Source organism: Camelus ferus, chromosome 35, assembly GCF_009834535.1.
Source record: "Camelus ferus isolate YT-003-E chromosome 35, BCGSAC_Cfer_1.0, whole genome shotgun sequence".
Classification (NCBI taxonomy): domain Eukaryota; kingdom Metazoa; phylum Chordata; class Mammalia; order Artiodactyla; family Camelidae; genus Camelus; species Camelus ferus.
The window spans coordinates 8748922-8764941 of NC_045730.1; the positions used below are offsets into that span (position 1 = coordinate 8748922).

The window sequence follows — 16020 nt, forward strand, 5'->3', positions numbered from 1 at the left end:
CTTGGAATCTCTGTGTCCTCAAACTCAAGGAGGGAGGAGTCAGAGGAGAGGAAGACTACGACGTGGCCATCGGATTTAGCCACAGGAAGGTCAAGGTTGACCTCCTCCAGGGCTATTTCAGTGGAGTGAGGGGAACAGAAGCTAGGTGGTACTTGCTAAAGGACACACAGGAGTTAAGGAGGTGGAGACACCTGGATTAGATAATTCTTTCTAGAAGTCTGACCGTGAGAGGAAGCAGTAGCTGGAAAGCACCGGTCAGAAGGAACATTCTTTGTTTTATTTTTAAGTCTTTTAAAAAAATTTTTAAATGGAAGTACAGTTGCTTTACAATGTTGTGTTAGTTTCTGGTGTACAGCAAAGTGATTCAGTTCTGTATATACGTATATATTCTTTTTCAGATTCTTTTCTATTGTAGGTTATTGTAAGATACTGAATATAGCTCCCTGTGCTGTACAGTAGGTCCTTGTTGCTTATCTCTATTATGTATAGTAGTGTGTATCGTTAATCCCAAACTCCTCATTTATCCCTCCCCACCTCCATTTTAAAGTTTTTGGTTGTTCATCTCCTGACAGGAGAAAGCCAGTGAGGAGAGGTTCAGGAAAGAGGAGTTAGTTGATGAAGCCGGGTGAGGAAAAGAAGCAGAAAGAAGGGACGGATTAGAGTAACATCAGCGGGTAGGGAAGGGAGATGAGGAAGGAGGTAAAGACACAGGGACGCAAGTGAAGTCGGCAGGAAAAACCGCATTGACAACACACATGTGGGCCTTAGAAGTGCAGCAACCTTTAAAAATTAATGTATTACATGGATTGTAACTGAAATCAAACAGAAATCAGAAGAGGTAAACTGCACAATCCCGCCACACCAAGAAACTATCTGTTCATTTTTCATTGTTGTCACTGAGTGTTGAACCCACGTTTTATAGGCTGTAACCACAGTAGGGAGGAAATTTTTTTCCAGAGTTTTGTTTTTTTTTAATAAAAGCTTTATTGAGATAAAACTCATAGAATCCAGTGTTTCAGTGTGCACAATTAAGTGTTTTTTAGTGTATTCAGTTATACAACCATCCTTACTATCTAATTTTAGAACATTTTTCATCTCCCCCAAAAGAAACCTCATACCCACCAGCAGTCACAACCCATTCCTTCCTCCCCCAGCCCCCAACAACCACTCATCTGTTTTCTGTTTCTGTTGATTCACCTATTTTGGCCTTTTTATACGAGTAGACTTACACAATACGTAGCTTTTTGTCACTGGGTTCTTTCGCTTAGCCTCGTGTTTTCATGGCCCATCTAGTCATAGCGCATGTCAGTATTTCATCTCCCTTTATTGCCAAATAGTATTTTATAAATATGTAAATTTTAAAAATATTTTTTAGAAAAATTTGGAAACAAACACAAAAGTACAAAAAAGTTGGATGTATAATGCAAAAGGAGCTTTTCCTCATTCTGAGACAATTGTGAGATCCAGATGGAAACATCAGGTTGGCAACCTGATGTCCTAAATGTGTATTTCCCACAAACTAGGTCATTCTTCTACATCACTCCTGCGTCAGCCACGTCAGGACAGACAGGACTCCATCTGGTCCGCAAACCCAGTTCAGAGTCACGGCGCCTTTAACGTTCACATCTCTTTAGCCTTCTCAGAGGTGTAATGTTATGTTCTGCTTTTTTAATCTTAACATATGGTGATAATTCTTTTGCTTTATCACGCAAACAGGATATTAGAATAATGGATTCTAACCCAAAGTAGGCATTTTGGGATAACTTTTCCCCCCGCTTTGTTTTGTGACATTTTTTAAAAAGCTCGAATGACACCATTTTACTCTCAGCTCCAAAGGTGGGTCATCAGAGAAGTTAGTTTCGCTCCTCCTTCAAGAAAATCTGTAATGCCCACATTCCACCCTTTTTTTATGTCTCCCTCTTTTTGCCCCAATTTTTCTCACACATCACTCACAGAGAGTAGGTCTCCTCTCTCAAACGGACGGACGTGGGGATGACATACAGCTGCCCTTGTGCCCCTCCTCCCTTTCGAGAGGCCTGTACCAACGTGATGCTTTACCTCTCCTGTCCCGCTCACACCCCCTCTTCCCCGCATGACGGCGTCTTATTCTCTCCCTCCGCACCAGGTCAGCAACAGCCCGCTGTCGGAAGAGGCGGTCCTGGGATTCGAGTATGGGATGAGCATCGAAAGCCCCAAGCTACTGCCCCTCTGGGAGGCTCAGTTTGGCGATTTCTTCAATGGCGCCCAGATCATCTTTGACACGTTCATCTCTGGAGGTTGGTGTGGACCCACGGGTGTGTGGCACCAGCCTCACTGGGATACAGGACTGAACAGGGGCCACAGCTGTGTTTCACAGCATCCCCAGCCACGAGAGCTGGGGAGGGATGTCCTCGCTTCTGCTGGGGCGTGGCAGCTATCAGACAGGTACGGAGGCTGCTGGGAAGAGCATTTCAGTCCTCCGTCAGCAGAAGGGCTGTGTCTCCTGGGGGATGTGCTTGTCTGTAGGGAAAAGGGTATGTACTTGCCAGCTCCTGAGAGGGCTGACTTCGGGGTCTGCTCTTGGGGTACGCTGAGTAACCACTGCATGAGTAACAAGCAGGCAGTGTGACCCCATGAGGGTTTGTGATTAGAGCGAATGGCAGCTTTGAAAATCAGCTTCCCTTAACCCAGGGACACTCAAGTATCTGAAAGTTGGAAGTTGTGTGTCTTTAGTATTAACCATCACTGACCTGCTTACTGTCAAAATCCCAAGGATAGAAAGTACAAGTCTGAGTCTCCTCCAGACCTCTCCCCATTTTCCAGGGGTAGCCACTCTTGGATTTTGAATGTGACCCTCAGACCCTTCCTGCGGTTGCTTCTCTATAACTTGGTGGTTGGGAGGAAGAAAAGTGCAGAGGCTGTTCTAAAGAGTCTGTGCCCTCTGTCTGAGGACAGGGGCCTGTGTTGCAAGCAGTGCTGTGAGACAAGGTGGGAGCTGCCCAGAATGGTGCCCGAGGTGGGGTCACACCTGCCATCCTCCAAGCTGGGACATTCACCCTGTAATTTGTCTTCCACTTACTAAAGCCCCGCGCACAAGACCCTAGAGGGATCCAACCAGGATGATGGATCCAGGCAGACCTCACCTTACTGCACTTCGCAGAGACTGTGTTTTTTTACGAACTGCAGATTTCTGGCCACGCTGCCTCGAACAAATCTGTCAGCATCATTTTTCCAACAGCATTTGCTCACTTCGTGTCTCTGTGTCACGTTGTGGTTAATTCTCACAACAGTTTAAGTTTTTTCCTAGTATTATATCTGATGGTGATCCCTGATCGGTGATCTCTGATGTCACTATTGCAAAAAGATTGACTGGCTGAAGGCTCAGGTGATGCTTAGCAGTTTTTAGCAATCAAGTATCTCTTCATTAATGTCCATACACTGTTTTTTTCAGACATAATGCACTTGCACACTTAATAGACCATAGTAAAGCATACACATAAATTTTATACACGCTGGGAAACCAAACCACTCATGTGACTCGCTTTGTTCCGGGGGCGTGGACCGGAAGCTGCAGTATCTCCGAAGCAGGTCTGTATTTTCCTCCTAAGTAGAAAGAGCGTGTAATGAAAACGGCTGCAGGGGTCCGGCAGCAAACCTACGTGCATCTCCCAGTCAGTCGCACCGGGCTGTGCTCCTGTGTCACGGCGTCCTCACTCCCACTGCTGCTTTACAGGCGAGGCCAAGTGGCTCCTTCAGAGCGGCATCGTGGTCCTCCTTCCCCATGGCTACGACGGTGCGGGGCCAGAGCACTCGTCCTGTCGAATAGAGCGTTTCTTGCAGGTACGTCCACTGCCTTCTGGATTCCAAGGAATGTTTTGGACTAGAACTGCTTCCTGCAGATACTTACTGGGCACCTTGAACTGTAAGACATTGCAGCATTTGAAATAGACTTAATGCGATTATCAATCAATATTCCTTGGAAACTTGATGTCTCGGGTATGTTCATGTCACCATTCGTTTTATGGCAATGAAAGTTGTTTTTTTCTTTTTTTTTCTTTCTTTCCAATTTCCTTCCCCCTTTTTTTTTTTTTTTAAGTGGAGGTATCGGGGATTGAACCCAGGAGCTTGTGCATGCTAAGCAAGGGCTCTACCACTGAGCCATACCCACCCCTCAAAAGTTTTTTTTTTTTTTAATGTATTGTAATGGGCTCTGCACAAAATGGGAGGTGAAGGGTGGGGAACATGCAGGAGACACAGGAACACGATGACATGGCCAGGGCCACAGCTTCTGTCGTGGGGGAGAGGGGTGAAAAGAAAAGGCCAGGGCTGGAGCTGGGGTGGAGGAGGGAAGGGGGAGACACTGCGGCTGCATTCCCCCCACCCCCAGGAAGCACCTCTAGTCCCTGGATCCCCCCACTTACCCTGGCCCCCTAAGATTCCATCTCTTGTCCTGTCTCTGGCCCTTTTGCTCCCCTTGACTTGTTTTCCACTGACAGATGCTCAAGTAGGATGATGTTTAGGGCCTGACCCCAAACAACCCCACCTTATGAAGGTACAACCTTTGTCTTCCCTGCTTCTGTCCCTTCTCAGATCTCACCTTTACCCTCTCTGGGACAGAATCTTTGCTTCCCCTCCTTTCTCTCCTCCCTCCCCCTTGAAAAAAAAAAAAAAAAAGCACCAACTCCCCCGGGAGGGGCAGCAGACAATGGGGGTGGGCACTGGAAGGAGGAGAGCAAGAAGGACCACCGAGGCAGGTGGTTACAGAGAGGAGAGGGAGTGAGGGAAGTGGCTGCTCCTGTCCTCTGCCACCCCTGCCCACTCACTGTCCAGGGGGCTTCAACACAACCGAGGGGACAGGTGTGTGTGGGGTCAGGTCTGATGGGGAGAAGAAAGGAGCAGGAGAAACAACTCGTTAAAACCTAGTGAATTCCCCTAAGAAAACACTTCTTCCTCCCTCCCTTCTGGAGGCTCCGCGGTTGGCGGGGGGGGAGTAGTGAGGAGTCGGTGAGGAGAGAGAGGGGAAGAGGAGATGGTGTCCAGGAATTTCCCTCCATCCTCCCCGCCCTCCCCCCCCCCCCAGCTCGGAGCTCAGCGGGGCTGGGAGGGGAGTGGCTGAGACGCACGAGAGGGAGCCCACGGCCGTGGGGGCTGCGGCCGCGGCGGGCTCCGGGGCGGCGGCGAGAACCGGGAGCACGCCCACCTGGAGGGGCCCGGGGCCCGGGGCCGGGCGGGGTGGGGGCGCGGGCGCGGCCTGGAAGGGACCCTGGGCGCAGCCCTGGGGGGCAAAGAAGCGGGACTGGAGCTCAGCCCCGACCCGCAGGGGGCTCTGGGCGTGACCCTGAGCTGGCGGGAAGGAGTTCAGGAGGCCGCCCACCCCCCGGGAATCCAGGCCCGGCACGGGGGAGGGGGGGCCAGCAGCGTGCAAGGGAACACGGGGAGCATGGCCTCGGCCACGGCGGGGGCCCCGGGACTCAGCGGTCGGGGGCTGGGGGCGCGGGCCGCCGCCCCCACCGCTGCCCCACCGCCCCTCCCCCTCCCCGACCCTCCCCCTTCCTGCCCCGGCCCGGGCTGGGCCGCCCCGCCGCCCACGCACCCAGGCCGCCTGGAGGGAGGGAAGGAGTCGAAAGTTGTTCTTCTGCGGCAAAGATCAGTGTTTCCTGAACCAAGCTGATCATCACAATCATCTAAGGAGCTTTTTATAAACAGAGATACAGGGACCAACCCCAGATCCGAGTAATGACAGTATTTTTATAAAATGATCTGTGACTATTAAAAAATTTTAGGTAACAACCCAGAAATCACCATTGTTACCTTTTGGTAAGAATCACTACCATTGCCTCTTTATGCCTATTACTTCCTAATGTTTTCTTATGAAAACTTTCAGACCGTACAGGAAAGTTGAAAAATTGTTCAATGAATATTCATATGCCCACTCTCTCCATTCTACCATTAATATTTTATTGTATTTGTCCTGTCACATACCTGTCCATCTACCATCCCTCTGTCCATAAGGGATTGGATCTGCTCTAGACAGGAGCATGGCACGTCATCTGTGGTAATAACCTGAAGGCAGAGCTAGAACGTGGTGGGTGTTGTAGTAAAGGTCTGAGGAAATACTCTTGGGTTATTAGCGGAAATGATGATGGATGGAGGTCCTGGGTTTATCGGGTGAAATAGTCACCTGAAGAGGAGGAGAATGAGTGAATTAGGGAAACAGAGGATAGTAAGTCTAAGGGCATTGAGGGCCTACTTAAGATTCTTTCTTTAAAAAATTATTTTTAGTATTTGGTGCCTGTCTATACTTTTATTAATTTATTTATTAGATTTTTTTTGCGGGGGAAAGTATTTAGGTTTATTTATTTGTTTGCTTATTTTTTAATGGAGGTGCTGGAGATTGAACCCAGAATCTTGTGCATGCTAAGCATGAGCTCTATCAGTGAGCTCTACCCTCCCCGCCCTCCACTTGAGATTCTTGGTCAAGATTTTAAAGTGAGATCCATCTGTGTGCTTGTGTGTTTTCTCCAGCTTCATTCCCTGCATAGGGGCAGATGTGGGGCAAGTGGGAAGTTGGGATTAACTAGGGTTGTGGTTTGGCTTAAGAAAGGGTCAAGGGAGTTAAGGGTGTACACAAAAGAATGATTGTTCATGACTGACTGGAATTTTGGTTAAGTAAGGAGGAGAGAGGAGACATAGGGTAAAGGCCACTGAAAAGGTGCTAGGATCCTTGGGTTGGAGGCATTGATGAGGTTGAAGGCTTGATGGAGTCAGAGTGTTAAAGGGGATTGAGCTGGAAAGGTAGGAGTGGTGTTCAGAGTGGATAACATAAAGCAGAGCTCATGTAGAGGTCCCTGTTATTGAAACCAGAATATTGCAGTGGGAGGGGCTGTTGAGGTAGGAGGGAGGCCAGACTGATTGGAGGACATGAGTTTAAGGAATCAAGAAGCCAGGCTGTTGGAAGGATCACCTACATATACATTAAAATTACCAAGTCCACATTAATTTTATCAGACCTACTTCATAGGATTACTGTGAGGCATCAAGAGTCAATGTCTATAAATGCTTACAACAATAATCCACACTTATACGTGGTTGCTGTTTATTATTTTTATTATCATCCAGCAGAGAGCCAGCAGACCTCTCCTGGTGAATTTGTCACAGGTCCTAAATTTACCTTCTGGTGATTTTTGTTTTTTTTTTCTGTAATGAAGAGATACATCTTTTCTCCCGCTAATCGAGAGCCCTGGGTTCCCCTCAGAAGAGTATGTGCCGTTGTGATGAAGTTAGCTGAACGTCCTTCCTTTCTCTTCTCTCCCAGATGTGTGACAGTGTGGAAGAGGGGGTCGACGGGGACACCGTGAACATGTTCGTGGTTCACCCCACCACTCCTGCGCAGTACTTCCACCTGCTCCGGAGACAGATGGTCCGCAACTTCCGGAAGCCCCTCATTGTTGCTTCTCCGAAGACCCTGCTCAGGCTCCCTGTAAGTGAAAAAGCTGGTTAGTCAGTCTTTCTCCTCTCGGCATCTTTTTTCTGCCTTTCCTCTATTTTCTGTATCTAATTGTAGTTCTAAATGACAGAAACATCCCTTTCTTTTAGTGGGCTGTGCTGTTTTCTCTCCCTCTTTCTCTCTCTTTTATTTCTTTATTGAAGTATAGTTGATTTCCAACGTTGTGTTAGTTTCAGGTGTACAGCAAAGTGATTGAGATATATATGTATGTGTGTGTGTATTTATATTCTTTTTCAGATTCTTTTCCATTATAGGCTATTACAAGATATTGAGTATAGTTCCCTGTGCTACACAGTAGGACCTTGTTTATCTATTCTGTATATAGTCGTTTGTATCTGCTAATCCCAAACTCCTAACTTATCCCTCCCCCTCCTTAGGCAGCTGTGTCATCTCTTCAAGAAATGGCACCAGGAACAACATTCAAGCCAGTGATTGGTGATTCATCTGTGGATCCCAAAAAGTAACTTGATGTGGCTCTCTGTTTTCATACTCTGCAGTAGACTTGTGATTAGTGGGAAAACTAGTTCATGTTAAGGAACCCAAGTGACCCAAATCTCCTCTGTCCTGATATGTCCTGTAAGTCCATGGGGTAGTAGTTAGAATATGCACGGAAGAGTGAATTTTGGAGGCATCTGTTGCTGAAGAAGGTCTGGCAGGGCACAGCATGACTGAACCCCACAACACTGCCCCACTCCTTTAGTGGTGAAGCATTTAAATCTCCGGGGTCCCCTCTTTCTTCTGATACAATTCTTTAAGATATTTCTCCCCCACCCTATTGTCCCTTTTCTACCCAACAGGGTTAAGAGTCTAGTGTTCTGCTGTGGCAAACATTTCTATGCCCTGTTGAAGCAAAGGGAATCTCTGGAGGCCAAGAAGCATGACTTTGCCATCATTCGAATAGAAGAACTCTGCCCCTTCCCCTTGGATTCGCTGCAGCAGGAGATGAGCAAATACAAACATGTTAGAGGTAAAGGGTCCTTCTTGTTAGGCTCTTTGGTTTTGAGATCCCTGCAATCTGTCTGAATGATCTCAAATGAAAGATGGTTTGAGGGCAGTGAGAGTTATTAGAGAGTTGAATCTCATGAAATCTGGAGATATGAAAAGACTACAACTAGAGCCGATGTCTCCATGTCTTTTTTGGAGTCCCTTTCAGTCTCCCCTGCTCTCATCTAAGACATCTAATTTCTTGTGTTTGGAGGGGATCAATGCTATACTATCACTTATGGTAAGTCCAGTATATTTGTAAAACATAAGCCTTTTCAACAAGGGAGGCTGCAATAATTGGATGCCTAATGCACCTTATACAGAAATCAACTCAAAGTTGATCATAGGCCTAAATGTAAAACTATAAAACTTCTAGAAGAAAATGGATGAAAATCTTCGTGACCTTAGGTTAAGCAAAAAGTTCTTAGACATAACACCCAAAGCATGTTCCAGAAAAGAAAAGTTGGATTTTACCAAAATGAAAACCTTTTGCCCTGTGAAAGCCACTGCAGAGGATATTAAAAAAAGACAAGCTTCAGCCTGGGAGAAAATATTTGCAAATATATATCTGACAAAGGACTATCTAGAATGTTTAAAGAGCTCTGGAAACTCAATGGTGAGAAAACATATAATTCAGTTTTTCAAAACATGCAAAAAAGACTTGAACAGGCGTTTTACCGAACAACCAGATGACAAATATCCTTGACATAATTAGTGACAGGGAAATGCAAGTTAAGCCAACATGAGCTATGGCTACACGCCTATTAGAATGGCTAAAATGGGAGGTCGGGTTGGGTATAGCTCAGGGGTACAGCGTGTTCTTCACATGCAGGAGGTCCTGGGTTCAATCCCAGTACCTCCACTTGAAAAAAAAAGCCCACCTTGGCTAAAATGAAGACAAAACAAGTATCAAGGACTAGTGTGGATGCAGAGCAGCTGGGACCCTCATTCACGGCTGGTGGGAACACAAACTGGTACGGCCACTCTGGAAAGCAGCTTGTCAGTTTCTTACGCAGCCACACTGACAGTTACCATCCCATTCAGCCGTCCCACAAGTAGGTCTTTATTCAAGAGAAAGGCAAAATCCATATGTGAGTGTTGATAGCAGCTTGATTCATAATTGCCCTAAACTGGAAACAACCAAAACTGCTTTCAAGTGGCGACTGAAGAAACGATCTCCTTGTGCGTTCCTACGATGTCGTACTCCTCCACAAGAGGAGAGAGTGAACTACGGCTGTTGGCCAAAATCACCGATGGATTCTGCTAATTCTCGGAAGCCACACCCAAAGGGCTACCTGCTATATGACTCCGTTTATCTGATGTTCTGGAAAAGGTGAAACGGTGGGGATAGAGGAAAGATCAGTGGTTGCCAGAGGTTGTGGGTGGGAGGAAGCGTTGAGTACAAAGCGGCAGGTTGAAGGAACTTGTCGGGTTGAAAGAATTATTCTCTGTCACGACTGTGGGAGTGGATATGTGACTATGCATTTCTCAAAAAAGAAGAAAAAGGCAAAGGTATTGGAAAGGTATACATTTACTTGAGGAGATATATATATATGTATATGTCTGTGTATACATACATGTGTATATAAAATGTATATAGTAAATATGTGTGTGTGTGTGTGTGTAGTATGTTGTATGTATTTACTTGAGGTACTGAGATGAACTTCTTTCACAGATTTTATTTGGAGTCAGGAGGAGCCTCAGAACATGGGTCCCTGGTTTTTTGTTTCTCCAAGGTTTGAAAAGCAACTGGCCTGCAAGGTAATAGCACCTTCTCTCTTGCAGTGTTTTGTGTACCTGCCTCGTTTCTCCTGGAGTGTCAACAAATGGATTTATCCCCTATCATCAGTCCAATGCTCCTAAAGATAAACCAAAATAGAAACCCTAGTTTTGGGCTCTTTTTTCAGAATAAAATGCTGAGTGTTTCTCAAACTGTGTAAGTGTACCTACTAGTGTTTTGTGAAAAAAGAAAAGAAAAGAAAAGATTATAGTCAAAAAGCTAGAAGCCCTACGTGTTGGCTACCTTTCCTATTAGCCTGTTCAGCATTCGTGTTCCAAAGGTCAGCATCCCAGCCCTGGGCAGGGAACAGAGTGCTGAGTGGGCTTGTTTCATAGTTACACTTGTTCCAGACCCACCTGCAGAGCTGGCAGACATCAAAGGCCAAGTTCGTGGGTGTGCTTTAGGAAGAGAAAAACAATGAGAAAAACGACTGTGCTTCTGTGTATCTTTTTACTCTGCTTCCATTAGATCTCAGTTCACCAGATAGCAGTTTATGCCGCTCTAATCATTTTCACTTGTCAACAGTTCCAATTTGGGAAACCCTACAGCTAAAGCCAACTAACAGTCACTTAAGAATGGGAAAAATTCAACAATCTGTCTCACCTTATCATGCCTGGAATTTAGTTTTTCATTGTGACATATATCTCCCTGCAGTCTATTTTACGTTAAGCCATTGTTTTCCCAAAGGTGATTTATGGTTAAACAGGTTCAGAGAAATACAGGCCCCTCCTTGGGTAAGCTAAGCGGATTCAAAAATGTCATTTTATGTCTTTTCTGCTCCGATGATAGCTCCGTCTTGTGAGCCGACCCACTTTGCCGGTGCCCGCCGTGGGAGTTGGCACTGTTCACCAGCAGCAGCACGAGGAGGTCCTCACCAAGACCTTCAGCAGATGATGTCCTTTGAAGAAATACTACTTCCTTTTAAGAAAATTGCCATAAAAAGAAAGGCCTGCTCCCTCCACTCTCTCCTCCATCCACAAGGTACCACGAAAAGACTGTCTTCCTCTGAGATGTTAGGATTGATGAGTACAAAGGAGAGTTTAATCTGGAACACATGGAACAGCCAGAGGACTTGTGCATCAGCATGTGAATCCCACAAGTAACTTTATCGTCCCTAAAAGTACAATAATGTTATGCTTTGGTGAGGCCTTAATGCAGAGTGGAGTCCTGATCCAGATTTTTTTCAGACTCTATCTAATTAACTGTCTCTACCCAGGAAAAGTTCTTGAGTCTGAACTGATAGCTGCCGATGGATTACCTCAACATTACCTCCCAATTTTCTTGACGCATGTCACTTCCATTAATTTTCCCTTCTTTATTCAAAGTCCTGTGACTCCCTGTATTTTCTTGTTATGTCATCTCTGGTGCTGCCTTCCAGCCATTGTGAAAAACGTTTCAACAAACACTGTAGCAAAACTCTATTATTCCTGATTTGTGTTCTTCAAGATCAGTGCTTAACCCATTATCCTCAAGTGCAGGCCTGCGCTATTAAATACAGCCCTCTGGGTGTACGATCCTTTAGCGCAGTATTATTAAGTTAAGGAGTTGTATCGACAATGAAATTGATTTGTGGTCTATTTGGCCACATTATCTTTTTTTTTTCTTTCAAAATTGTTCTTGCAGTGATACCTTAATATTTTTAATGAACTCTGGGTGTTTGACACGGGGATTTCAGTCCCCTGGTGGATCAGCTTTGCCGCTAAAAGTCCCTGCTGCCATATGATGTTATTTCTCTGTGGTACTTACGGAGCACTTTAACTTTGATAGCAGGAACTTACCGACACCAGGGGCTTTGGGGATATCTAGAGATCACCAACACACTCCCTGACTCTGAAATTAAGCTTAGTGCTGGAAGTATAACTAAATGGCAGCAAATCACATAGCTTTACGCAGTTTGCTGCAGAGGCTCTCACATCTCCCATGCCATGACACTGTTTTTCGCAGAAATGGGGCAAGTACCAGGGCCCCAGGACACCCTTGCCACTTTTACTGGCAACTCTTAATGTCTTTCAGAATCAACTTATAGGTTGTTCTGGCCACAGCAATAGATTTGTGATTCACATCTGAAATGTGTGCATGAGGGTATTGATTTACCATTTCTGTATGATTCACATCCCTTTTATCCATATACATCTAACGGCATCCTTCCTTCCTTCCTCAAGCCTTATAAATCGTGTAACTTGGTGCTACTCCTGTAAATCAATAAAATTACAAAAGTCTGTTTAATGGGGGCGGCTACCAAGGTTGTATATTGAACTGGAAAAAAAAATAAAAGCACAGCGTCTTTTTTTCCCCTAGATCTCTTGGTTTCTTTCTTTCTTTCTTTTTTTTTTTAAAGGCGGGGGTGGTAATTAGGTTTGTTTACTTATTTATGTTTGGAGGGAGTACTGGGGATTGAACCCCAGACCTCGTGCCTGCTAAACCTGTGCTCTACCACTTAAACTGTTTCCTCCCGTCTAGAACTCTTGGTTTCTTAAGTTAAAATATTTCAAAATCCTAAGTACAAAATAAGATGGAAAACTAGATTTTTTCTTGGGGAGGGGTTAGTTTAGATCACTCCAGATTTCAAACTTCACACCTCAGAAGACTGTTTATGGTTTCTTGTTACCTCTCCAACTTGAGCCTTGAAATGTATGTATCTTAACCTTCTTAATCTCATCTCCTGTATCTTAACCTTCTGACTTTCAATCACCACTGCAACGTGGATTAGCATTTTGAGTTCCTTGCAGGAAGGGACCATTTGAAGAATTCCAAATCAAACACTCCCATAATAAAGTGTGGGATAAAAATAAAGTAAAATATTTTAAAAATAGAAAACGTGATATTAATATCCCATTAATATCAATTTATGCTAAATTTCATAATCAATGAAGAATAGAGCTCAATTGGGTATTCAGGGAATAGAAATGTTAACAGCCATTTAAAATTTTTTATTTTGTTTAAAATGACACATTATTCTCAGTAAAATAAAAATTTTTATAAGAACCATTTTGCTCAGTTTTCCTATGTTTTCCATACCCATATTATAAGCAAAAATATTTTAAACCATAGCCTTTTTTGGTCTGACCATATTACCTTTGAAGTTTTACTATTTAAAAAAATTCCTTAGGGAGGAGGGTATAGCTCAAGCAGTAGAGTGCATGCTTAGCATGCATGAGGTCCTGGGTTCACAATCCCCAGTACTTCCTATAAATAATAAATAAACCTAACTACTTCCCCCTGCCAAACAAACGAACAAACAAATTCCTTGACTGACGTTATAAATAGTATTGCTTTTACAAAATTGAAGAAACTTGGTTTAAAGAAATTAAGGGTTACACAGGGAAGGAAGTCCAAGATTAAGAATCAAGACTTTGGAGTCTTGAGGTTCCAAAAGCTTTACCTAATTTCTCTTAGATGTACTTGGATATTTGGTTTACATTTTTCATCTTTTCATGGGATTCAGGCTAAAACTATTACATTTTGGGGAAATTGGGACAAAATACTTAATATTTGTAACACACTATTACACAAATAACAAGTCCTACATTACTCTCTGGAAGTAGTAGTTCACTGTCATGATTGTATTTAAATCTGAGAAAGCACAATCGAAAGCAGACTGTTATTTCCCCACTGCCAGTTGCAAAATCAGTTAATTTTAGAAAATTTTAATAGAAGTACATTACTTTAATACTGTTTCCCTGTGTCTTATCTGACTCATATGAAGAACCAGCTGTAATGGAACAAAAATAAGAAATGTTGTCCCTGTTATCCAGAAGTTTATGGTGTAGTTGGGGAGATGAGACAAGTGGGAAAATGACTAAAACAGTAGAATGAGATAAGAATGAAGTCGTAAGATACGTGAGGACTATGGCAGATGGCATTTTCCAAAACGGCTAAAGCTGTCTTTTGTGTCCCACAAGCTCTTGCAGAATCCTGCCACACCCAACTGCAGGTGGAGTCTATTTCCCTTCTCTCTTGAAATTGAGCAGGCCTTTGTGGTTGCCTCTGTAAATGCAATGCACTGAAAAGTGATGCTGGGTCACTTCCAAGGACACACGTTGTGGAGCTGCCATGTTGTGGAGAAGCCCAGGCCACACAGAGAAGCCACTTGGATATGTCTGAGCTGACAGCTTCTGCTAAGGTCTTAGCTGACAGCCAACATCGAATGCCAGACTTGAGAGTGAGAGCGCCTTCTGATAATTCAAGTCCCCAGCCTTGGGTTTCTTCCAACTGACCCCTGGTGGAGTAGAGACCCATGAAAGCCCAACCTAAACTGCCGTCTGTGTGTGCGTGCATGTGTGTATGTATATGTATATATGTATGTGTATTTATATAAGGGTGTTTTTGTTAAAGCTAAACAAACCTGAACATTAATTAAAGTGGTAAGGGGAGATTTTAATCAGTCATAAACTATGCACTGCAGTGGGGGAAAGAATCCAGCATGAACTGAACTCAACTTTGACTTGTACAGAGGTGACTGGCGTTTTACCAGGAGAGTGAGAGAATGGGAAGAGAGTGGTGAGTGGGCTCAGTGGAGTCAGTGAAGTGAAAAATTACAAAAAGCAGGAGAGTTTGGTCCATGTGAACACATTCAGGTGTGTTAACTGATGCCAGCGGAAGTTAGGCTCCTATCCCTCCACAGAGCCTGGGAGCCGGAGAGCGTTATCTTCAAGTATTGACTGGAACAAACAGTAAATTCTTTAGGCAACCTTGAGCTTTCCCAGGCAGGTGCCTAAATGGGGCTAGAGTCACCCTAGGGGTGGGCCTGTTAGGAACTATTTAGTGTTTATTCAGCTCTTTATGGGCCAAGGTTAAAACCTAGTGGAGAAAAGGCTCAGAGGAGCCTGGCTAGAGTGTGACTAGGAGAGACTGTGTGTGTGTGTGCACACCCAAGTATTTTGCTTCCTTCTTGGACACAGATCTAAGCCTTAGAACAGATCATTGGATTTGGTGACTATAAGTCATTAAGTGACCTTTGAAATAGCTTGTTTCAGCAGATGTTAGAGCAGAAGTTCGATTGCAGACTTAGAATTTGAGTAAGGAAAATAAATTTGAAGGCCTTCTATGTGCCAATAGTTTGTTCATTTAGTTTTCACACCTGTGGGAGGTGGCTATTATTATCCTTAATTTACTGATGCAGCTCCTAAAGATTAATTGCCCAAAGCCATTAAGTAGTAGGAGGGATTAAAATGTAGGGCCAGCAGATTCCTAGGACCATACACTTTCCCTTATACTACGCTGTCCAAGAGGGGGCAAAAGAGACTAGCTCAGAGGGACAAAATCCTGATCTCTGTATTTCAGAGAAGCTAAAGAAGGCATGTAGGAAGTTGACAGAGAAAAGTTCGTAAGCTATTAACTATAAACCAGCGTCACAACTTTTTGAAAATTTTCAAGTGGTTCCAGTAAGATCGAAGCAAAATAAATAGGCTGTTTGGGTCACGCCGGCTCTGGGGGCGTCTCAGCCCCAGTCCTGGGGACCGAACACCCCGCCACAGACTTGGGGTGGCCGCTTTGGCCAGGTCTTGACCGGTCCTGCGGGGCGCCCGGCGGCCCTGGGCGGACATAGCGGTCGAGGAGAAGGCCTTTGCTGGTCACTGAGCTCGGAGACGTGCTCACAGGGGGAGGGCACCAGCCGCCTGGCCTCAAAGGCTCCCAGCCCCGGGGACGCACAGGAGCACGCCCACCTGAGCACCGACGGTGGCCATGGCAACGCAGCGGACGTCAGCTGCGCCGGCGGCCAACAGCCGGGGCCTCGTCAAGGGGCGGGGCCGAGCGTGTGTCACGTGGT

The 16020-nt window shown here is 45.0% G+C and overlaps 1 protein-coding gene across 1 annotated transcript in view; it reads left to right on the forward strand.

Moving 5' to 3' along the window:
- The window catches only part of DHTKD1 (dehydrogenase E1 and transketolase domain containing 1), a 40081-nt gene extending 27532 nt beyond the window's left edge, over positions 1-12549 (forward strand). Inside the window, exons 11-17 of the mRNA XM_006174188.3 lie at positions 2126-2276; positions 3713-3819; positions 7295-7459; positions 7864-7946; positions 8284-8453; positions 10146-10231; positions 11040-12549. Of these exons, the coding sequence (XP_006174250.2) occupies positions 2126-2276; positions 3713-3819; positions 7295-7459; positions 7864-7946; positions 8284-8453; positions 10146-10231; positions 11040-11144 (867 nt within the window). The 3' untranslated portion in view covers positions 11145-12549. The remainder of the gene's footprint in view (positions 1-2125; positions 2277-3712; positions 3820-7294; positions 7460-7863; positions 7947-8283; positions 8454-10145; positions 10232-11039) is intronic.
- Positions 12550-16020: the final 3471 nt, after the last annotated feature.